Here is a 23,006-nt window from a genome sequence, read left to right on the forward strand (position 1 = left end):
TGGCGCGGCGCTGCTTCACCATCGCTAATCACAGAGCATGTGTGCTTCCATGCTGCCCCCGATGGCCTGCCCATGTTTCCTAACCAGGAGCTGTCAGCTCAGAGCACAACCAGACCTCTGGTTACTCAGCAGGTGATGGGAAATGAATACATAGTAAAGGAACGATGTCACAAACTTGAATAAACAGATAAATTTATTGGCATTAATAATCCACACAAGTTTTCAATGCATGATGTTTCCTCGTTATATTGGTGGTGCCCCCAGGAGGCCCCTGGTTATAAGACTGTGCCGTCACACACAAAGGAAAAAACTTCTCTCATGACAGAGAACAAGAGTGTGCATGCTTGAGCGTGTCAGGTCGATGTGGGCGGGAGCAGTGTAGCTGCGCCTTTGCTGCCCATCTACACGGACTCGTGCAGCTGTGCTTCGTGTAGCCGTAGTGTGACTGTGCTCTTTAATGTTTTATAGGTGGGGTGTGTTTAGATGGGATATAAATAGACGATTGGATCGGTGAACTGTAAGAAACGTACATTACACAGTGTATGAAACACTCAGGACATCAGTGAGCTGGAAGGAGCCTCACACGCTGTACAAGGGTGAAGCAAGCCCACACACACACCACCAGCTCGGCCTGCCTGCATGTTTGTTTTCCTTCAGCTGATCGTTTCTGGTCAATCGAGCCGTTCATCTGCATAAGCGGAAGACGAGGCGGGGGCGGGTCAGCGTCACTCAGTCTGACTTCCTGTCTGCCCCGCCGTCACAAAAAGCAGATTAATGAGCAGTGCATGTGCAGCAAGCACTCGTCATCAGTAGCTGTTAGGAGCAGACCGAGGCGCAGCTTCATCTGTCGTACGCGTCCCAGTTTACTTTGTGGAAGGGATCGTCTAATTTCTCCAACTCTTCCCTCTTTCCTCCAGGATTCGGACTCCCCGCGCCACTCCACGGCCTCCAACAGCTCCACCTTCAGCAGCCCTCCCAGCCCGGCCTCCCCACACAAGACCAAGTCCCTGTCCTTGGAGAGCACAGAAAGGATGGGCTGGGACACATGAGCCCCCAGCGGTCCATCCGACCCCCCTCACCCACCCACCGACTGACCCATCAACCGACCCACCGACCGACAGCACAGGACTCCAAATTCTCCAACTCTTCCTTTTTTGAATATTGTTCCCTCACTGCCCAGAGAACTGCACCTCCTGCCCACCACTCCCTCCCAAAGAAGATTTGTCCCACTTTACCCCCCCCCCGCACTGTCTCAGCGTTCTTCCACAGTGGGGCCGAAACACTCGCTAGACAGCGAGGGACAAGCTATCAAATGCTATCAGTGGTGTACATGTGGGTGCTGATGTTTGGCTTGTGTGAGTGTGTGAGAGAGAGAAGGTGTGTGTGATGTCGGGCAGGTGATGCAGGAACAGGAAGCTCCCATTTTGGCTCTTTTTGGTCAACTTGTCGAGATTCACTGAGAGACTCTTAAAAAGTCACGATGCAATCCAAAAAGATGAAATATTATTGAGAGCAGAAGGTTTGTACTTGTACATAGGACCCGCCGGGATTCAGGGGACAGTGTTTTAATTTATTTATCAATCATAGACGAGGAAAGGGAGCTCTGCTGCTTTGTGGCCGAAGCAGACGGGTGGAGTTACCCCCCCCCCCCCCCCCCCCCCGCTTTCTCTCTGGGTGCTGCAAAAACAAACAAAAAATAAAAAAAGGAATTACTTTTATTTTTTGCTCCTGATACTAAGTGCAGCGACTTTATAACATTTTTAATTTCCACCATCAGCAAAAAGCTCCAACAGCGGCTCCTGTGACATCACACGACAAACTCATTCGGTTCCTCAGAGCGAACGACATCATCAGGGGTGCGCGTCCTCCGTCGTGGACGCTCCACGTTGTCCAGCCAAAACTCCCGTCACAGTCATGTACATAGGTTCAGAGTAGAGAGTAATATATGATAAGGAAAATACTATAGAGAACTACACGGGACGGAAAACTCCTCCTTTATTTTCCCGCTTTTGTTTGGAGTGATTCCGGTTGTTTCGCACTCGAAGCCATTTTAAAACCACTTCTTTTGTTTTTACTGATTTATTTTAGATTTGTTTGTTTTCATGTTGTTTCTATGACGTGTGCGCATCCCTCCCCTCCACTTCATATGAGTGGGGAAAAAAAAAAGCTGACTTGTGTATCGGCACTGCTGCCTGTACGCAGACGCACACGCACAGACACACACACAGACGCACACACACAGACGCACACACAGACGCACACACACAGGCGGTTGTTGCCTTGTTGTGCTCCTCTGACTGTTGGCGGTGTTTGAAAGGTCACTGAGATGAGCTCTGTTTCACCAAATACGGACACAACAGGGAGGCGCCGACTTTGCTCGTTCCAACGAATGTTTTAATGACTCGTGAAAATTTGTAAGAGGAGGGATTAAAAAAATGAGAATGTAAGCGGAGCGAGGAAGTCACACCTGGGTTTGTGTTCTGGAGGCGATGGAGTAAATGACCTCTGCCTGTTGTTGTTGTGTGACCTGAACAGGGCCGGAGCTCTGAGCCGCCTCCACGGCACTACTTTACTTTACTTTACTTTACTTTACTTTTCCTTTGTCAGTGGAAAGGCCTTTAAAAAAATAGAAGAGGGGGAAACGGTGTGGCAGCTTCTGGCTGCAGAGCAGGGCATTCACAGCCAAAAACCTGTTACCTCTGTCCATCTCCTGTAGGCATTTTGACCCGAGGGACACGGCGGCGTGGCATCAAAGAACCCACAGAGGGTTTTAGCCTCGCTCCACATGATTCCACTCGTCCTGTTTGTCAGAAAGGGAAAACTCTTCAGTGGTCATTCCCCCTGTGGAAACACAGCAAAGAGCTGCAAACAGCTCATTCCAGGTGTTATTATTTTTATTATTTTTTAATTTGAAGAGAGGTTTAGAGCTCCCAGCTGGTTTTACTCCAAATATCTTAGAACTTTTTTTAAGCTAGTGACTCCTTCGTTCCTGCGACGAGTTCATCTGCAGAACGACGAGCCGGTGTGTGAGGTGTTAGCCAGGCGGCGTCTGTTTTTCATTTTTGGCCAATACTGTGCAGAAAATCTGATCCTAGATGTCCCGGTTCAAAGAGAGCGAGAAGGGGAAACTCAGGAAACAAATTTTCAGTCAGATGAGCGCGATCGAGGTGCGTTTGATTCATTTGATGGATGGGCAGCAGTATGTGAGGGAATGTGACCCGGGTGGAGACGGCAGTGAGTATTGGGTGACAGGTGGCTTCACGGCCGAAGTGCCGCAATCTAAAGAAATGGAAACGCCTTTACATTTCAGTGAGGTCTTATCTCCAGTACCTTCTATATTGTTTTGCTCTTTCATATCATATTCCACTTTGTTTTCTAGGATTGCTTTGTAATAATTTGTACAGTTTTGCATGTTATAGATGTAATCATTTTTGTTTTCGGTTTGTCGTTTTATTCTTTTTGGAGCGGTTTGGGTGTTTTACTGAGGATAACCCACTACAGCTGATGTAGATTCTTTTTTTGCACAAAAATATTTAAGGTGTAAGGTCAAAACAAAAATAATGTATGGAAGCGGCTGCCACACTTACGTGGAGAACTCATTATATTAACCTGACTCCGATGTATTTCAATAAAGCGGAGGGCTGTTACAAATACACTCAGTGTTACCGTGTGCTCATTTCTCCTCAGGAAACATCAGAAGCTTTTGATTGTTTTGAAACTTTATTACAAATCACCAACAGGAATTCACTTTTTACATCTATGAACATGTTTTGCCTCTGGAGGAAACGTTGCTCTAACCTGCAAACAGGACGGAGTAAATCTGCTCAAAGCGAACGTGTTCGGACGGAAAGGGAAGGTAAGCTGTGTTCAGGTGTGTTCAGGTGTCCGTACAGCTCCATGAAGGTCGCTGGTGATCTGCTTGAGGTCATTAAATCTGTGCTTCATCACCTCTGTTGGGTTTGTTCTCTTCGCAGTCATAAGGCAGGAGTTTGGACACTCTGGATTTCAGCCCTTGGGTTTAAAACAGCGAAGCACAGACTGACATGATTTCCTTGTATCGTTCCAAACGTTAATGCACAGGTGCAATAAAACACTCACTAAAATCCAGCTTTTAAAACTTTCTAGAAAGTTCAGCAGACTTAAAATGCCTTCGTGTGCAGAATAGCAGGTTCAGATTCAGCAGGGATCTAAAAGCTGTGGATGGATCTGAGAACTTTCATTCAGTCGTTTCATCCTCTCACTGAAACCAGTTGTTTCAGTTCTTCTCCTGATTGGCTGCCCCTCATAAACAGAAGAAAATGTGGAACAAGGGTAATAAATCTAAGCCCCACCCCCACCCCAAAAACCTCCCAAACACTAAAGACTAGAGGACGGAGCTCCAAATGTCTCGTGTCCATCATCGAAGTCCTTTTATACAAAGTAAGCCGCGTCGTGACTGGGTGGAGTTTAAAAACTGCTAAGATTCACACTGGAGGCTACGTCATAAAGCTGTGAGGATGTTTAAGGCAAAGATTTGTCCCGTGCCCCCCCCCCTCTGTAACCAGACTCTGTCACTAAGCTGATGCAGCATTTGTTTCATCGATATTTCAGCTCTGAGCTCCCAAACCTATCACAGTGGCTGCTCGTCGACATTCTCCTCCTCAGACTCCACCCCTTCAGGCGGTCGCTCCATCCTCCTCCAGGACTCTGTGGATCCCGTTTCTGGGCACGCCGAGAACCGCCGTGGCCCCGCTGCTCAGGTCCCTGATGCTGCTGTGGCGCGACTGGTTCTCGAGCCTCTGGGCGGAGCCGTGCCGCGACAGGTTGTCGAGGTGATTGGTGCTGCAGTGCCTGGACTGTGATTGGTGGTTTAGACGAGGCAGACTCCCATATGGCAGCCGCTCGTCTGCGGCTCTGAAACTGGAGGCCGTGTATCTAAATGGAGAGGAGCAGAAATGAGCCTCGCGGGTGGGCGGGGTTAATGAAAGACCGCGATGTCGGAACCCACCTGCCGTCTCGCGAGCGGTGCAGGCTGCCGTGGTAGCTGCTCATCTTGGAGCGGGCGCTGCGCACGGAGCCGGCTCGGCTGGTGCTGGCGCTCGGCGGCTCGTCCAGCATGGCCAGGTGGGTGGAAGAGGCGTGGGTGGAGGTCCCTTGCGTGGATGTGCCCCGTGACTTCCTCACAATGGGGGTGTTGGGATCCCTGAGGAGCAGCTGGGTGAAGTCGGGCTCCTGGAGCACTTGTCGGCTATCGTTGACCATCCTGCTGCAGCAGGTGGAGGAGGGGGGGAGGGGTGGCAGGGAAAGATGCAGGGTGGAAGGGAGGGAGAGGGGGAAGGTGGAGGGGCGGTGGGTGTGGTAGAAGAGGATTGAGGAATGTGTGGAGCAGGCAATGGGAGAGGGGGTTAATGCTCTGTTTGGAGGGGAAGTGGTGCAGAGGAGGCGTCACTGCAGGGACACAAACTGAAGACTGAAATCAGGATCTGTTCACGTTAAGCTCTGCGCTCACCTGCAGGTCCTCACATCAGGCTTAATGATACGTGTGTGAGACAGGTGCACACTCTGCATTTATAATGTGATAACTAAGCAAACGTGTTTTTATTTTGGGACCGTGTGTGAGGAGCTCCGGAGCGTCAGCAGCTGCCCTGAAACAGCCGCGCTCCCATCAGCTGCTGTACACGCGCAACACAAAAGAAATGAAATCCAGGTCTCGTTAAAATATTTGAATCAGTATATGTGGAAACGTTTCAGTTTGCCAAGCTGTAAAATGTTTGAACTGTAAATGTGTTTCGGGAAGAGAACGCGAGTCCTTGTTTAGACTACAGAACAGATTAGGAAGAGACAGGAAGTCCACATTTACAGCAAACTGCAGTCTGTCTATCTGCACGATGTGTTGTTTCCCCAATATTAGTGTCTCTTTACTGGTAAATCTATAATTAAATTCTCCTTATTTATCAAGTCCTGAATAATCAGATCTTACGACACCAAATGATGCTGATGGAGCACTTTGCTCTCAGGCTGCTGGGTTACTTCTGCTTCCTTTTTAAAAGTACAATGGGAACCAGAGCCTTCAGCTTTCAGGCCCCTCGTCTGAGGAACAGCTCCCAGCTTGGGTGCAGCAGACCCCCCCCCTCCCCCCTTCAGGGCTGAGCAGATGCTGCCATCGGTTCAGCCTGCTGAGACTCCCCATGTGTCGTCTTCTTGCTCCTGTAGTTGCTCATCACTGCCACAGGTGGCCCCGCCCCTCCCTACTGAAGGCTTCTTCCTGTTAAAACGAGTTCTTCCTCCCTACTGTTGCCACCTGCTTGTTCACAAAGACGGCCTCATTGTTGACCATTCATTTGCTTTGAAGAGGATTTTGAGAACATACGGGAGCTGATGTTGCTGCCCTGTGTGTCTCATTCAAACTACACTCGGATACTTTTTTAAATTATTATTATTTCATTATGTTTTTTAATTATTTTGCCATCCACAGCTCTGAAGTTCAAACTGAATCTGATGATCACCACAGAGAGATGAAGCGCTTTGAGTTGTAAATACTGGGACAAACCTCATGTAAGCTTGTTTATATTTAGCAAAATCAGTTTGAAGCCACAAAGACGCCGTCACAGCGTGACACATACGTACTCTTTACGTCTCTTGCCGTGGAAGAAACTGGCCCACTCGAAGCAGGTCTTCTTACTGCCCACCCAGAACACAGAGGGGATTCCTACAATCAGCATCATCAGGTACTTTATGAGGAACAACACCAGGTCGGGGTGACTGGTCTGCTCCACCTGGAACAAACAGAGGGTGGAGTTAGTGCAGTGACCCCCCCCCTCCCTCCTTCACAGGTTTTTCCTGCAGTTCCCGTTAGATTCGTGACTCTATCGGCTCAGGTTTGTAAAGCACTTAATACAATTGATGGTCTTACTGTAACACATGTGTAAAAACATATATCATGTACATCAGCAGCGTGGAGCCATCAGTCAGTCTGTGCATGCAAACATCAGCATGAACGAGCTCATTACCTGCTGACTGAGTGGCTTCATCGCTTCCCTGTGTGTGTGTGTGTGTGTGTGTGTGTGTGTGTGTGTGTTCGTTCCACTCCACATCAGCACTGTTGCTGATGATGAACCTTGCTGAGGGCATAAACACAGTGTCATCCATCTCTAACAGACCAGCGCCCTCCTCCTGCTCCTGTGCAAACACACAACACGCTGCTGCTGCTGCTGTGAAAGGTGGAGGTTTGTGTCTGATGGATGATCCCATCGGGTCAAACGTGAACACACAGCGAGCAATAAAAGGTAAAGTTGCAGTGCAGTTACATCCATGCAGGTGTAACAACCCTAACCCCACTGCACCTCTGCAGCTTTCCTCACACAGTCATGCGTGCTAAGCTAACTGTAGCTGCAGACACTGGCAGCCCTCACAGAGCAGCGTCCCAAACTGAACGCATGTTGTTTGTCAGCGTGTAAACGAGAGATTTCCTCAGTCACAGTTAAAACGAGGTCATTTATTTCCAGCTGAAGTTTAGGAAAGCGCACAGAGCCGGCCCACTCTGTCCCGTCACCGGAGCGCTGCTTCCTGCCGTCTCTCCTCCTGCTTCCCGTCCACACAGATGTCGTCATGATGGCCTCGTTATAAGCGGGCCGGGCGGAGAGCCTCGAGGCTCAGGATCCACAGAAGAACTCATTACCGCACAGAGATAAGAGACTGGATGCATGACTGCAGGCAGCATCCTCATTACAGGCTGTATGACCACACGGCTGTCCAGCCATGTGAGCTCACTGAGCATCTCAGGAGCTCTACAGCGCGCTCAGCCTCGGGCAGAACGCTCCAGATATAAATATAGTTCAGTCGAAGCTTTCTGCTGATGCACGCGTGTGTGAACGCCTACTGAAAAATCTTTACAGCTAGCAGCATCTCTGTAGTGCACTGTGGTGAGTCAGAGCGCGCACAGTGTTTACAGGACAGATTAAGAGCACAACTTTGCATCACAAACGTCTCATTTGCGTCCTGGACACGCAGCTCTTCCCGTGGCTAACAGCAGCACAGGGCTGAGCTCTGACACTCGGAGGTAAAAGTATCAGAGACCAACATCCAAACCTGAGAGTTCAAACTTCTCTTCCACTAGTACCGCAGACGAGAAACAGTCTGCCTCTGCAGCACTGAGCGTCTGCAGCACTGAGCGTCTGCAGCGGCCGGAGGCGATCGCTGCTGAAAGGAACAGAACGCGAGACGTCTGAATTATTAACGGCTCTGTGGGAGGAGCTCCGCTGTGCGTGCTGATGCTGGAGGCTAGCGCAGCTGCTGAGGCGCATTATCAAATCGTCTCATATATACCAACGATCGCAGGTGAGTGTGTGTGTGTGCGCACAATGCTGTGATGAACACACAGTCTGGTTATATCAGCTCTCCTGATCCCTCGATTGTGTAACGGTGAAGAACTCGAACCTGAGAATCAATCAGTGTTCTTTGGGTTTCTGTATTCCAGGTCATTATTATTCTTGTTGTTGCACCAGCGATTTATAATGTAACTCAAACACAATGTGTAATAAGTCATGTCTGTGGAACGATCACACGTCTCCATCCTTTGTTATTTATATGCTTTGTTACCACTCGGTGACTTTGTTTACCTGGTAGGGACACGGGATGTGGTAGTCTCTGCACTTCTCCTGGACCCAGGTGGTCTCCCAGACGGGCCTGTAGCTGCTCTCATAGAGGTAGCAGGCCAGAACGGTCAGCAGTGGAACCAGGTAGAGCACGGAGAACACGCCGATACGGATCATGAACTTCACCAGCTTTTCCTGGTTTTCCTTCTCCAGCGGGATCTCCATGCGGACTCTGTTGAGAGCAGCGATACCTGCCAGCAGCAGGACCACGCCCACCTGGAGACACAGACGTGATGTCACACTGACGGTCTGATCGATGACTCGATAAATGAAGAAAAAAGTTTCATTTTATTCAATTTGCAACATAAACGGATAAATCTGTGCAAGTGTGTGCGTGCAAGCTGCTCTCGTTTGCACGCACGCACGCACACACACACGCACGCACACACACACACACACACACACACACACACACACACACTTTCAGAACTGTACACTGAGAAATGAAAACAAAGGTAAACAGAACAAAAACATGTATTTTGTAAAGTATGAATTTATCTTCAGGTTTTACTCCGACTCGCACGTCTGTCTCGTCCCGGCAGTTTTGCAAACGGAGACTTAAGAACCAGAGACGTCTCGGTGCACAGACACAGAGACAAAAGGACGTTACAGGACTTCCTGCCACGCTCTTCCTCACCACTACATCCAGTCCCAGCGGGGCCAGCAGGAACCAGCGCAGGGCTGTTAAGTTGTAGAGCCCGACGAAGCAAACGCCACTGATGCCGTCTCCCTCGATCTTGTTCATGGCGAGCAGAGTCACCGTGAGGACGCCGGGGATGCCCCAGGCGCAGGCGTGGAACAGGAGGGCCTTCTTCTCTATAGCCTCGCTGCCCCACTTAGGAACAGCTGCTAGGAACCAGGTAATGGTTAAAATGACCCACCACACGCTGCCGGCCACGGTGAAGAAGTAGAGCACCATGAAGAGAAGCGTGCAGGCCTGCCAAAGAACAGAAAAACACACAGTCTGTCTGGATCTGTACGTATGGAAGGAGGAGGAAACCAGCAGGGTTCAAGCCCAGTGACAGACCTTATTATGGGAGCCCTGGGTCACCGTCGAAGCCCTAAACCTCCCAGGACTAGCTGCATTACAGGAAACTTTGTCCTCCAACAGGAAGCCCAGGAAGAACACCAGGGACACCATCATGTAGCACACGGCGTAAAATATAATCGGGCGCTCCGGGTAGCGGAATCGCGACACGTCGATGAGGAACGTCAGGAAGGTGAAGAGCGTGGCAGAGAGGCAGACGATGGACACGACTCCGATGAAGTAGCGGGCGAACGTCAGCTCTTCACGTGTGAAGTACATGTTGGGACACGGAGGAGAGCAGTCGCGCACCCCCATGAAGGAGTAACCGAGCTCGGGGCTGATCTTGAGCTCGCGGGGACACCAGAAGCCGTAGTCCCTCTGGACGGAGATGGGCGACTCGGTCGTGTCCGAGCCGGACAGCAGGTCCACGGGGCGGGGGTAGGGCTCGTCGCAGTCCGGGAACCTGAGAGCAGACGAGAGGCGGTGACCTCGGGCAGCTGTTCAGCCTTTAACAACAGGCGACACATGACGCCGGCGTTATGGTGCACGCCGCCATAACAGTTCAGAAACATTTTATACCTGCCAGGCGCCGTCCTGCAGGTGCAGAGTGAAGGACAAGTTTAGTTTGCAGACACTTGAAACTTGTCTGAGACACGTTCACATTCAAGCTAACGACAAACAGGTAAATGACCCCGCTTACGTCACTCATTCAGTTTCACGACGCCCCCTGTGAGACGTGCACTGCTCCCCTCTAGCGCGTCCGTTTCATGTCTCCTAAACAGTCAGAGCCCACTAACACGCGTGCGTCACTTTCAACACAGACACGTGCTCGAGTACGACTGTGGACGACTCTCTGCAGATCACGAGCATCAAACACACGCCTGCGTCTCCGTCTGCTCAAACTGATCCCAGTACAGTGTGCGACAGCAGCTGGGGCAGCGTCAGCATACGTGCTGTGGCTCGTACCTGAACGATGTCGTTTACAGGCAGATGAAGATGGCACCGAGGACCACATCACCTCCTCTGCTCCCTGCGGTGTTTCTTATCGCTTATCAATATGTTTTAAACCTAATAAAAAGTCGTTAACAGTGTGTGTCTGGTGATGTGTGTTTGGGAAACCAGGTTTAAATGTTGTGTTTTTGTTGTTCCCACGTCAGCTGTGTTCAACAAAAACAAACCAATCGGATTTTTCCACAGAAGAAAATACAGGAAATAAAACATTTGATTACTGAAGCATAAATGCAACTGCAAGAAGTAAAAACTGTCCTTAGATTACCAACAAACGAGGCCACAGTCACATGTTGGCAAACTCCTCCTCAGGGAAACATAAAAGCTTCAAAGGTGAAGCTACAAGTGCAGAACGCTGACTCTACCATCAGATCAGTCACAAAACTTTATAATGAAAAGAAATCATTTTAAGGATGTTTGCTGGTCTCGTTGCTCCAGCAGAGCTGCTGCACCAACCTGTTGCAGTCCATCTCCTCTGGCCAGCTCACACCGAACATGTCCATCAGCTTGTAGCAGTCGCTCTTGGCCTGCAGACAGAGGCGGCGACACGGCAGCGTGACCCGGCCGTACTCGGTACAAACCGGGGCGTAGAGCGCACACAGGAACATCCTGAGCTCCGGGGAGCACTGCAGGTTCACCATGGGATGGAAAGGCTGCAGGTGGAGACAGAAAGAAGAAACACGCCAGTGGAGCGTGAGCATCACTCCACCTTCAGAACGTGAGCCACAGAGGGCACGAAGACACCAGCCGAGCACCTGAGTCCATAAAAACAACTCCGGCCCCCTAACTAATGATCCACCCCCATCATGATCCTGCTGCCCCTTTATTCATCCCACAATCTCCAGACAGGAGGCACACACACACACACGCACACACACGCACAGACACGCACGCACGCACGCACACACACACACACACACACACACACAGGGCCTTTGTGTTGCAGGGTGGACCACGCTGTGACTGACTGACACACTGGGGCATCGTGCTTACACGAACACAAGGACGTGTATTATCTTCACGTTCACACACCCACAGACCGACACAATGATCCTCTCACACACATGAACGGTGCCAACACACAGTGGGTGCAGGAAGCATCCGTGGTCCTGCTGCTAATATGCAAATAGAAGTTTCCGTGCATGTGTGTGAGTCAAACACACTGTGTTTGCAGTTTTTATGTGTGTGTGTTACAGAAGGAGCCACACCCAAGTCAATCACTAACACACACACACACACACACACACACACACACACACACACACACACACACACACACACACACACTGCCCTCCCCCAGATTTTACAGACAGTTGTGTGACAGACAGGAAAAGGGAGGGGAGGGGTTTATTAGAGGAATGGATATTAATGTTTAACCAATCAATGCAGCTTCAACAATGTTAGATAAAGTGCAAAGAACGCCACGTCCTGTGTGCGTGCGTGTGCGTGTGTGTGTGTGTGTGTGTGTGTGTGTGTGTGTGTGTGTGTGTCTACCAATCAGAATCTTGTTGGCATTACGAATGTAGCAGATTTTAGAAATGGCACAAACTGAGCAGCTGTGTGGTCTCAGCGTCTCTGTCCGTCACTGATCAGCAAACACAGCAATAAAAATGCGACATGTCCAAATCCGGCTGTTTGGCGATAAATCTTTCAGAGAAGCAATGATGACGCAGGACTTTGTCACCTTAACTGCAATCAGATTTAAACACTGTTCCCACCGTATGTCTGCAACACGGCGCCGTCTCCTGCTCGCCTGCCACACACATGTGACGTGCTTCTGTAAAAGGATTCGAGTGGGTGTTCGCCCCTCACAGCACAAAGCACCCACGTCCGTGCAGCTTTTGTCAGCGCCTTGTTCATATCGCTCTTCCTGGCGTTGATGGCTTTGCGCTGCGTGGGCTCAGCGGTAGACGGCACGATGACACAGATTTATGGTCGAGTCGCAGCTCAGCACAGCATACGCTCTGTGAGAGCATCGCCCGTCGTAACTGAGCTCAACCATCCAGCCGATGGTGGAGTCATCACGTTTCACGAGCTCCACCGTGTAATGACACGAGCACTCGTGCACGCTATGAGCCAGCGTGAAAACAAGTGCTTCAAACGCGAGCCGCCTTAAACCTGATCCGTTACTGCAGGTTCATGATGCAACCATGAATGGTCCTCACAGATCATCACTGACATGTAGCTCCGGCCCCCGTGTGCACTGAAGCTGCGTGGCCGGTTACCTCTTACAGATACTTTTAGTATCGGCTGCAGCGCTTCCTGGTGATCGTGTTACAGCTGTAGTCAGGTACAACAGGGAGGCTGGCTATTCTCTGGAGGAATAACAGCAGAAAATCCTGAATGTAGCGCCCGCCACGAGAGGGAAATGGGCGCTACTGCTGTGATCGGCCCTCCTGTGACTCGCGTTGCGTGCTGCTGCCAGCGAGCAGTCCTGTGACATCTATTACTTCATCAGCGATGCCCTGTAAACACGGCTAAACCACTCAAACATGATCTAATGCAGCGCAAGTGAGTTTGCATCTTCGCTCTTTCTCTCCCATAGAACACAATGTACCACACGGGACGGCGCTACAAAGGGAGACGCCAAGGGCCAAAGCCCAATCACTCTGCAGCCTACCAGGATACATTCATCTGTCCTCCTATCATCTCGCCATTTTTCTCATTTTTGTGCTCTTCCATCCTCGTCCCCCCTCCTGCCCTTTTAACCCTCCCGCGTGTCCATTTAGCCTCTTTATGACAGTCGACCCATCACGTGAGCCACTGAGAGCAGGACTGAGCCAGTGGATGGTACATCTGGCCGGTCACAGCTCTGCCCACACACTCACACTCTCCACGGGGTTTAGTGTTAATGGCCACAGCAGAAACAGCTGGTGAACCACTGGCCAGAAGCTCGTCGTGCAGCTTTCCTCCCCAGAGTCAGCGATGTACGGAGAATCGAGCGTGTAACACACAACTGTGTGGATGCTGGCGGTACGCTAATGTAACCTCAGCTTCCATCCTGCTGCAGTCATTGTGGATTCATGGCAGTTTGTTATGGGATTTTTGATCTCTGAGAACGTGGAATCATGTGTCCTTCTAGAAACACACACAGAGGAGACGTGTCTGCCAGCCGCCGAAAAATGGTGCATTCTGGGAGTCCAAAACAAGGCCAACAAACAGCCAGTGAGGGGATAGATGCAGATATAAGAGGCTGATCTGCTGCACAGTTTACGACTCAGGCAAAACATTATTAGTTAGAATCAAATGTGTTTATCTGAAAACAACCTTGTTGTAATTCTAACAGAGCTGCTGCTCAGTGAGACCTGAGATGTGACACGTCCAGTAGGACTGAGCCAGCTCTGTCCCGCATAAGGATGCAAGAAAAGATCACAAGGAACCCAAAATGTTCTTTTAAAATTTAGCAACACCGTCACAGTTTTTCCTCTTTGACACATAAATAACGGTAGCAGGATATTGCTCCTGTTTTTAAATCTGATGGTTTCTGCTCTGAATTTCCTAAGAAAACGAACCTTCGTTATCTCCATAACAACCATCGGGCCTAAAATCTATTGTGATCTGTTTTCTTGTTCTGCTGCTCAGAAAAACAAATCTCCTCCTTATTAAAAAAACTCTGAGTCTCCGAAACACATTTGTTATGAGTCAGCATGATGATCAGTCAGCTGGTCGGCGCGTCCGTAACAGCGAGGCAGGCACAGCTTCTGTGCGTGTCGCTGACCGATGGCGTCCCGCAGCTGTTAATGCTGAAGCAGAGACCTGCACGCTGCCCTGCAGCTGCACGTTCCCATCCTGTGGAGTTTATTTTGTTATCCAGAGAAAAGAAGGTGGTGTTTCCAGTCTTTCTGGTGATCAGGACACGTCATAACTCTGGCGTACGTCAGCCTCCTGTGACCGCTGCTTGCTTTCACAGTAAATAACCACATCTCACATCAAACTGAGGCGAAGAACAGGAGCAACATCTCTAATAATCGAGCTTCCTGGGACGGTGTAGTGAAAGTGCATATTTGCATATTTCTAATCTTAAACGTAGCAGCCTTTGAAGAACCGGGACAAACAGCCGTGACCTCAGCTTCACCTCTGCAGCATGGACACGATCCAGCATGTTCTGAATCAGATTAAGATGAAAGTTATCTAAGATTAATATATTAATTATGAACACAGCCTAGTATGCCTAATGGTTTTCATTAACCTCCTAGGACCTGGCGTCCACATCTGTGGACATCACATTTCTGGTTGTTTAGACCAAAGTACTAAATTTTGCTCTCCGAGGGCCTGATGTCCACTTATGAGGACGTTGCGTCTGTTTTATCTAAATTAAAAACGAATGTCCTCACATGTGGCTCTCATTGTTCTTAGAAACAAAAATCAGGTAAAATAATAAATCTGGTGATTCTTTGTTTTTACGTTCATCAGGTCCCAATCAGCCCAAATATGAAAGAGAAATTAAAAATGCTGCTGAGGAAGAGTTCAGGTCTCAGGAGGTTAAAGGCTGAGATGGTGTGACTGATGAATCGCTGACAGTGACGCCCACTGTGGACGACCGGTTCTTGTTGATTTGCCCTTTAAAAAAAATATCTCCTAGTCACCTCTCTTCCCATCTCCCCCCCTTATCCTCACTCTTTATCCCCCTTTCTCCTCTGCTGCCATTGCAATTCTCCAAATTTCAAAGCTCAGCGCCATGGTGACGAGTGATGCATCACCGGAGCGGAGGTGGAGGAGGAGGAGGAGGACGAAGAGGGAGGAGAGCGGGGCTCGAGGAGGTCAGGGTGCAGGGCGGAGGGGACCACCTCCCGCGAGGCGAGAAAGCCTCTGCTCCTTTTGTTAACGGCACAATTGGGACCGTTTCCTGGGCAACGGGTGAGTCCTGTGTAGGGGGAGGGGGAGGACAAAAGAGGTGGGGGAGGAGGGTGAGAGACCGGGTGAGCGAGAGAGGACGAACGGGCAGAGTCGTTCACTCCTAAGACAGTTTGAGAACACACACACACAGACACACAGACACACACACACACACACACAGTGAGAGGTTGCTGTGCTTCTTATTCACTCCACTGCCAATAAACACGGTGTTGGACATTAAATAAAACAAGAGGCTCTTTTATAGGCCAGGTCACGCTGGGTTTATCAGACCATGTTGTGTGTGTGTGTGTGTGTGTGTGTGTCTGTGTGTGTGTGTGTGTGTGTGTGTGTGTGTGTGTGTGATCAGCTGGGATACATCTTTACTAACATAATAAGCCTGTTAAAACGTGCCAGAGTGCACAAAAAAGTACTCTGTTTAACACACACACAGACACACACACACACACAGACACACACACAGACACACACACACACACACACACACACACACACACACACACACACACACACAGACACACACACAGACACACACACACACACACAGACACACACACAGACACAGACACACACACCCACACAGACACACACACAGACACACACACAGACACACACACACACACACACACACACAGACACACACACACACACAGACACACAGACACACACACAGACACACACACACAGACACCACACACACAGACACACACACAGACACACACACACACACACACACACACACACACACACACAGACACACACACACACACACACACACACACACACACACACAGCTCTCCCTTACACATCCATTCAGGCAGAGCGGGGTGGAGTATCTGGGTTATTCTTCCGTCTGTAACGCGACACAGTTTATCTGCACTTGTTGTAAACCTGAGACAACAGGCTGATCCGAGGAGGAAACGAGTGAGTCTGATTATTCTTTGTGCAGCTGTGGTCCCTTCAATCGACAAGCAATAACCCAAAAGACGTGACAAAACACAGGTTATGATAACCTAGAAAAAGCTCGTGTGTCTAATTTCTGCTATAGTCGGCACATTTCCCCAACGCAGTGACTCCTAATCTTGATGCTTTGGATTCACGTAAACAAGCCCAGTTATCCATCTAATGCAATTAACATCTTCAGTCGGCCCGACCGTTGCGTGGTCCATCTGGCCTTGCCGTGACGGTCACATGACTCTGACCATTGTGAAAGCCACTGCCATGGCTCCATCCCTTATCTGCTTGAAAGCTTCTGCTTCCTAAGGCTAAACCTGAGCCTTGGTTTAATGAGAGCAGTCGTGCTGTTGAGAGGGAATGTCGTCAAGCAGAACGGAGGTGGAAAAAGGACAAACTGCATGTATCATTTCAAATTCTCAAAGACTGCTGGCATTGCTACCAGAACACTGTTAAAGAGGCAAAAAGGGAATATTTTGCAAATATTATTTCTTCCAACTGTCATAACCCACGTGTGTTATTTAGGACCATTGACACTGTTCTTAATACTCCTTTGAATGTCTGTTTGGAAGTTTCTCCTGAGATTTGCAATGATTTTCTGAACTTTTCATCACCAGCAGGGCTCTTATCACAGCTCCTGACTCTGACCCTCTGTCTCTGTCCCTTGCGCTGCTGTTTTCACTCAGTTTGAGCTTGTGACGCTCTCCACTTCAGAGGATGTGGTTCGCCATATTAAGCCCACAGGTTCCCCTCGGGATCCTGTCCCTCCACAATTCTTTAAAGAAATGTTTCCTAGTATACAACAGTATGTCCTTGACATTATTAACAACAGTCTGTCTTCTGGTATGGTTCCTGCAAATTTCAAACATGCAGTAGTGCAGCCACTGCTTAGGAAACCTGGCCTTGATCACACAGTTTTAGTGAACTATAGGCCTATTTCCAAGCTGCCTTTACTCTCCAAGGTTTTAGAGAAAATTGTTTTTAGTCAACTGAAAGATTTTCTAGATGGTAATGGCATCTTTGAGGTTTTTCAGTCAGGTTTTAAAACCCTTCACAGCACAGAATCTGCATTATTGAGGGTTTTTAATGACATCCTTCTGGCATGTGATTCTGGTAACCATGCTGTTCTGGTCTTGCTTGACCGAACTGCTGCCTTTGACACCGTGGACCACAATATTCTAATTTCTCGATTACATGATGTAGTGGGTATTGGTGGAACTGCACTTAATTGGTTTAGGTCTTATTTGTCAGACAGAACTTTCTCTGTCAGCCTTCTTGGTTACGAATCGTCTTCTGCTCCTCTGTCATGCGGCGTCCCACAGGGCTCAATTTTAGGGCCTCTGCTCTTTTCACTGTATCTATTGCCTCTGGGTTCCATCCTTAGAAGGCATGGGATCTCATTTCATTGTTACGCCGATGACTACCAAATTTATTTGCCACTAAAACACAAGGATGGCATCTCCATAAAACCTCTCTTGACATGTCTAGATTACATTAAAGCTTGGTTGGCTCTAAACTTTTTAAATTTTAATGAAAAGAAAACAGAAGTGTTGGTGTTTGGACCCAGTGGTCCCTGTGAGTCCTCCTCTGTTGTTTTAGGATCCCTGGAAGTCTATTTTAAATCTGTTGTTACTGACCTTGGTTTTAAGTTGGACAGTGATTTTAAATTGGACAACCAAATCAGAGCAGTGGTGAAGTCCAGTTTTTACCATTTCAGGCGACTGGCACGAGTAAAATCTTTTCTTTCGAGGCAGCACCTTGAAACAGTGATCCATGCTTTTATTTCTTCCCGCCTGGACGACTGTAACTCACTTTATGTGGGGGTCAGTCAGTCGTTGCTCTCACGTCTGCAGCTGGTTCAAAATGCTGCTGCACGACTCCTAACAGGAGCTTGTAAAAGAGAGCATATAACCCCCGTGCTGGCCTCTCTGCACTGGCTGCCTGTGTCTTTTAGAGTTCATGTTAAAATTCTCATGTTTGTTTTTAGATGCCTGCACAGTCTTGCCCCGCCTTACCTCTCTGAGCTTCTTCATCCCCACACACCCTGTCGGTCTCTCAGGTCAGCTGACCAGCTGCTCCTGGAGGAAGCTCAGAGGGGGCGGGGCCTTCTCTATCGTGGCTCCTAAATTATGGAATAATTTGCCCGTGCACGTTAGAGAGGCGCCTTCACTGTCCGCTTTTAAATCACGTCTTAAAACCCACTTTTATTCCTTGGCTTTTAACCTCAGTGAGATTCAGTTTCTCTTTTAATTGAAGTAGTTATTTAATTAATGATTTCACTCTTTTATTTGTTTTTTATTTATATCTCATGTAATTTTATTTTACAGTTCCAATGTACAGCACTTTGTGTCAGCTGTGGTTGTTTTAAAGTGCTTTATAAATAAAGTTGATGATGATGAAATATAAGAGAAACCCTCCAAAAGGAGCTGCATTTGCCATAAACTGATATTTCACTGTTATAATAAGAATATCTGGGCGCTCGTTTTAGCATTTGTTCATCTTATTTTGACATTCTTTGGTTTCGTTGAGTCCTCAGTATCATTCAGCTCCTTCTTTGTAGAGAAAATCTTCTCCTAACAAAAGATCCAAGTCCTCCAGTTTGAGCCTGACGCTCGTCCTTCTCCTCTGGAGCTGCGATCGGGGAAAGTCCCTCCAACCAGACTCTGCAGCAGGTTGGAGGGACTTCTAGAGCATTAAAAACGATGCATAAATGCAGAAGAGTAGGACTTATAAACGACCTTAACCAAAGAAAAGTAATATGATCATCACCGAGCGGTGAACCACACGCCATCTGCTCTGCAGGCCGAGGACGGTTCATAGCAGCGTAATTGATTTCCTGTGATGGGCCCACACTGCTTCATATTCATCAGTGTGCAGCATCTCTAAATGCAGGGATTTGGGCCCAGTCCTTTCTCTCTTTTTGTGGTGCCAGTCAAATCCGCCACGCTCTCAGTTATGCTATGCGACTGTGGCACAGTGTCATTGTGACACAGAAATAGCCGATTCCCGAGCCCCGAGGCCACCGTCCCACTTCAGCTGCGAGGTCATACGGCGGTCAGCGGTGACGGATCGAGCGAGGATGAACACGGGAACATTAAAATCCATTTTAACAAATTGTGTGGTTTGTGTTACATTCTGCTCACGGCTGTAGAAAATAAAATACTAAACGTGCAAAACAGAAAATTCTGTCTGTGAAAAGCTGCACAGAGCTGACACCAAACGAAAGTCATTAAAGTGCATTTTCAGTTTGTCTCTATCGGTTTGGAGCTTATGAGATCGTGACAAATTGTCCTACTTTCCTAAAACACTAAAATCTTGAACAAAAAAATACTTAAAAAGCAAGACATGAAAAGGGACCCACAAAGACTCTTCAGGGGGTTTGAACAGAAACTGTAAGAACGGCAGGCGTTGGTTCTCATCCAACTCCCAGTTTCTCCACGGTGCGAGGCATTCATCATCCTTATCACGCCTATTCAGCGGACCTAATTCTCTTTAAAATCAACTGTCAATTCTCATTTGGCTGCCCTCGACGTCTCGCAGGCTTTGAATTCTCCCATGAGCTGGATCTGGGGCGAGTTATCTGGGAAACGAGAGCCAGGACTGGGCTCCGTGGTGTTGGAACCTGTTGGGTTTCCGTGTGTTTTCCAAAACCAAACAAGCACTAAAAGAGACTTAATTGTGAAGCCATGACCAATCAAAGTGAACACCGTCTAAACCAGAAGCGCCTCTCTCGCCTCACTGCGACACACACCCACTGATCAGGCGTAAAAAGCTAACCTGGCCTCAAACAACATGCAGCTGGTAACATTTAATCAGTCAGAGAAATGAAGACGTGAATAACGACCGTCAGAAACCTCGAAACATGTTTGAAAGCACCGCTGCACAGCGAGAACGGTGCTGGTACGAGCGCACGGTCATGCGACCAGTTTCATCTTTTCCAAACATGAGGTCGAACGAGACCACAGCTGTGACGCCGCGCACAGCCGGCCCGGTACAGTTACGTAACCTCCATCTCTCCTCAGCGCGTCTACACACAGCGCCGTGAACCGGGGCGGGCGCAGATGCACAGATGGTCGGCAGAGTGCTGCACATCCGCTACGCCGGGCAGGGTGGGGCCGGGCGAGGTTGAAGGGTTAAAGTGACGCAGAGAGAGGGAGCAAAGAGCGCGTGACGCGGGGCATCGATAAACTAAACACAGGCAGGCAGAGCGCCGAGCCAGCACAGCAGTTTGGCCCGTAATTACTTGACAGACAGAACTTCAGAAGGGATCGGCCGCCATAAAGGACGGGATTAACTTAATGAAGCGATGCATCTGCTCCGTGCTCCATCTTTTAGCAGCCATGACAACAGTGAGATGCTGTGGATGGTCAGTCTGTGGATTATCCACGAGGCTGAAATCACAACCCAAAACAATGAAGCTGTGTTTCCTTAAAGCCTGACTCGTTGGCTCGCTGCTCAAAGCCTGTTATATAAAACAGCAGCTGACTACATGTTGTGGTTAATCGCTCTCATCTGTCAACAGGCCAGATGTGCGGTTCAAACCCATCTCAGGACACCACGCCCTGTTAAGTCGCTGGCGTTTTAATAAACCTCTGTTCTCAGGGCCCAAAGGGACAAAAACGAAACCTTCATGTTTTGGTAACACGCTGCAGCCTCAGCAGCTAGATGGGCCACATTTAAGTAGGCTGGCACCTCCTCAGCAAACACACAGCTGATCGTGCTGACACCTAACGAGCTGCTCGTGTCCACGGGAGCAGAAAGTGTGCCACGCACACTCATTTCACATATATGACAGACATACGAATCTGCTCTCAAAACGTTGCGTCAGAACGCAGAGAAACGGCCGAGGAACGCAGGCAGATTATCAGCACTGTGGACGCTGACTGGAAGCCCAACGGGCTCTGAAGACCAACATGAGTGACCGGACTCACAAACATCACACGGCTCAGATCCAAACCTGTTTAACAGACCCCGTCCCTTTCACAGCAGTAACACAACTTCATTAAATGAAGAACTAAAAGGCTGAAGCCAACATAGAGTAACTTCTGTGTGTGAGACACTCATCGATCCCCAAAAAGGTTCCAATTTCATCTTTAGAAGAAAGAAGGAGCAGCGAGAGAACAAGAACACAAACGTTCAAACCGCTTTAACCCAACAGCGCCCATGTGACGTCGGGCTGTGCAGGTACGAGTACAGGCGAACACACAGGGAATTTACAGCAAGCATCACCTGTGGCTCGCTACATCCAGGCAGCTCTGTTAGCTAAAAGCTCTGAAGCGCACAATTTCAGCTGTGTGTGAAGCGATCAGTGATCCAGGTCGTCGTCGCCTCGGAAAGAAACGCGTCTGGACTGAAAATGTGGGAAAGAAGCTTCTCAGCTGAGAGACTGTTTCATGCTGTGGGCTGATCGATCTGATCGATCCAACAATCACTGAAGCTCATATATGAAATCCTCCATGACACTCTTTCATATACTGTGTGAGGCAGTTATCACAGCTCTGTTTAGTTTGGAGTCAGACTAGAACGCTGTTCATGTGCTGTAACATTTCACATAAATCTAATTATTGCTTTTTGTGCAAATTCTTGACGGTTAAGCCTTTTTACTTTACTCACCACTGTTACACTGTCAATTACAAAATGTTTTTAAGCATTTTTAAAAGTGTATTTCAACATGTAAACTCATTTTAAATGTTGAAAAACATTAAAACTATTAAAGGCATTTGTGACCAAATCCAAAGTTAGCGTATCCAACACTGTGGCAGCGCGGCTTCATGAGAAATCTAGAAATAAAATATAACATTTAAAAAAATATATAAACTGTGTTAAAAACATACAGATTTCTTTTTTGTACAGTTTTTACATATTGCATAATATATATTCAGTTATATTCTATTATCCTTTATTTTAATTTAATAGCTTTTGTGAGTGTGACTGTTTTTTTGGAGGGGGGATAAATTTTATTTTAACATATTTCTATTTTTTTAATTATAAATTTATTATAATATAGTGAAGAGCAATTTTTTTTTTTAATGAATCGCATGAATTTTGCTGCTGTCAGAGTTTGAGCGCCATAACTGTGAGAGGAAAACTGTCATTCCTTTTGTTTATATACGTGTGTGTGTGTGTGTGTGTGTGTGTGTGTGTGTGTGTGTGTGTGTGTGTGTGTGTGTGTGTCTTTCTCAGATCACATGGCAGCGATGTACCGTACCTCCATGGCGAGAGCAGCAGTTTGCTGGTCGTAGTGGTTCAGGACGTTGGGCATGAAGGTGGAGTTGTAGGGCAGCCCCTGACACATGCGCAGGGTGATGGGCTCACAGGTGAACAGACTGTGGCTCCCGGCCACAGCATCCATGGGGACGGCGACACACACGGTCAGCATGGACACGGAAAGCACCCACAGGAGATCCATGATCCGTACGGGAGAAAAGAAGCAAGACCCAGGAGACGACGGCTCACGGAGAGGGCTCGAGCCCTGTCAGCATCGTGGGCTTTAACCAGGAAGTGGGAAAAATTACCAGACTTAAGGACTA

At 48.5% G+C, this 23,006-nt stretch overlaps 2 protein-coding genes across 9 annotated transcripts in view; one reads left to right on the top strand and one right to left on the bottom strand.

The window, feature by feature from the left end:
• The window catches only part of cdc42bpab (CDC42 binding protein kinase alpha (DMPK-like) b), a 69,413-nt gene extending 65,760 nt beyond the window's left edge, over positions 1 to 3,653 (top strand). For all 5 annotated transcript variants that reach the window (XM_040017376.1, XM_040017377.1, XM_040017378.1 and 2 more), the window contains one exon: positions 918 to 3,653. In XM_040017376.1, the coding sequence (XP_039873310.1) occupies positions 918 to 1,049 (132 nt within the window). In that variant the 3' untranslated portion in view covers positions 1,050 to 3,653. The remainder of the gene's footprint in view (positions 1 to 917) is intronic.
• fzd3a (frizzled class receptor 3a) lies at positions 2,119 to 22,910 on the bottom strand. Of its 4 annotated transcripts, none has more exons than XM_040017381.1 (8): positions 22,685 to 22,910; positions 11,125 to 11,321; positions 9,661 to 10,123; positions 9,271 to 9,570; positions 8,598 to 8,849; positions 6,607 to 6,755; positions 4,988 to 5,242; positions 2,119 to 4,914 (listed from the first exon to the last, which is right to left on the bottom strand). In XM_040017381.1, exons 1-8 carry the CDS (start codon positions 22,883 to 22,885, stop codon positions 4,656 to 4,658), a joined length of 2,076 nt encoding a protein of 691 aa, XP_039873315.1. In that variant the 5' UTR covers positions 22,886 to 22,910; the 3' UTR covers positions 2,119 to 4,655. The 4 variants fall into 4 exon arrangements, with proteins under 4 accessions (XP_039873315.1, XP_039873314.1, XP_039873317.1 ...); XM_040017380.1 differs by having other exon boundaries at positions 4,988 to 5,245; XM_040017383.1 differs by lacking the exon at positions 4,988 to 5,242 and having other exon boundaries at positions 2,119 to 4,011.
• Between the last annotated feature and the right edge of the window lie 96 nt (positions 22,911 to 23,006).

Source organism: Simochromis diagramma, unplaced genomic scaffold, assembly GCF_900408965.1.
Source record: "Simochromis diagramma unplaced genomic scaffold, fSimDia1.1 OVJJ01000802.1, whole genome shotgun sequence".
Classification (NCBI taxonomy): Eukaryota; Metazoa; Chordata; class Actinopteri; order Cichliformes; family Cichlidae; genus Simochromis; species Simochromis diagramma.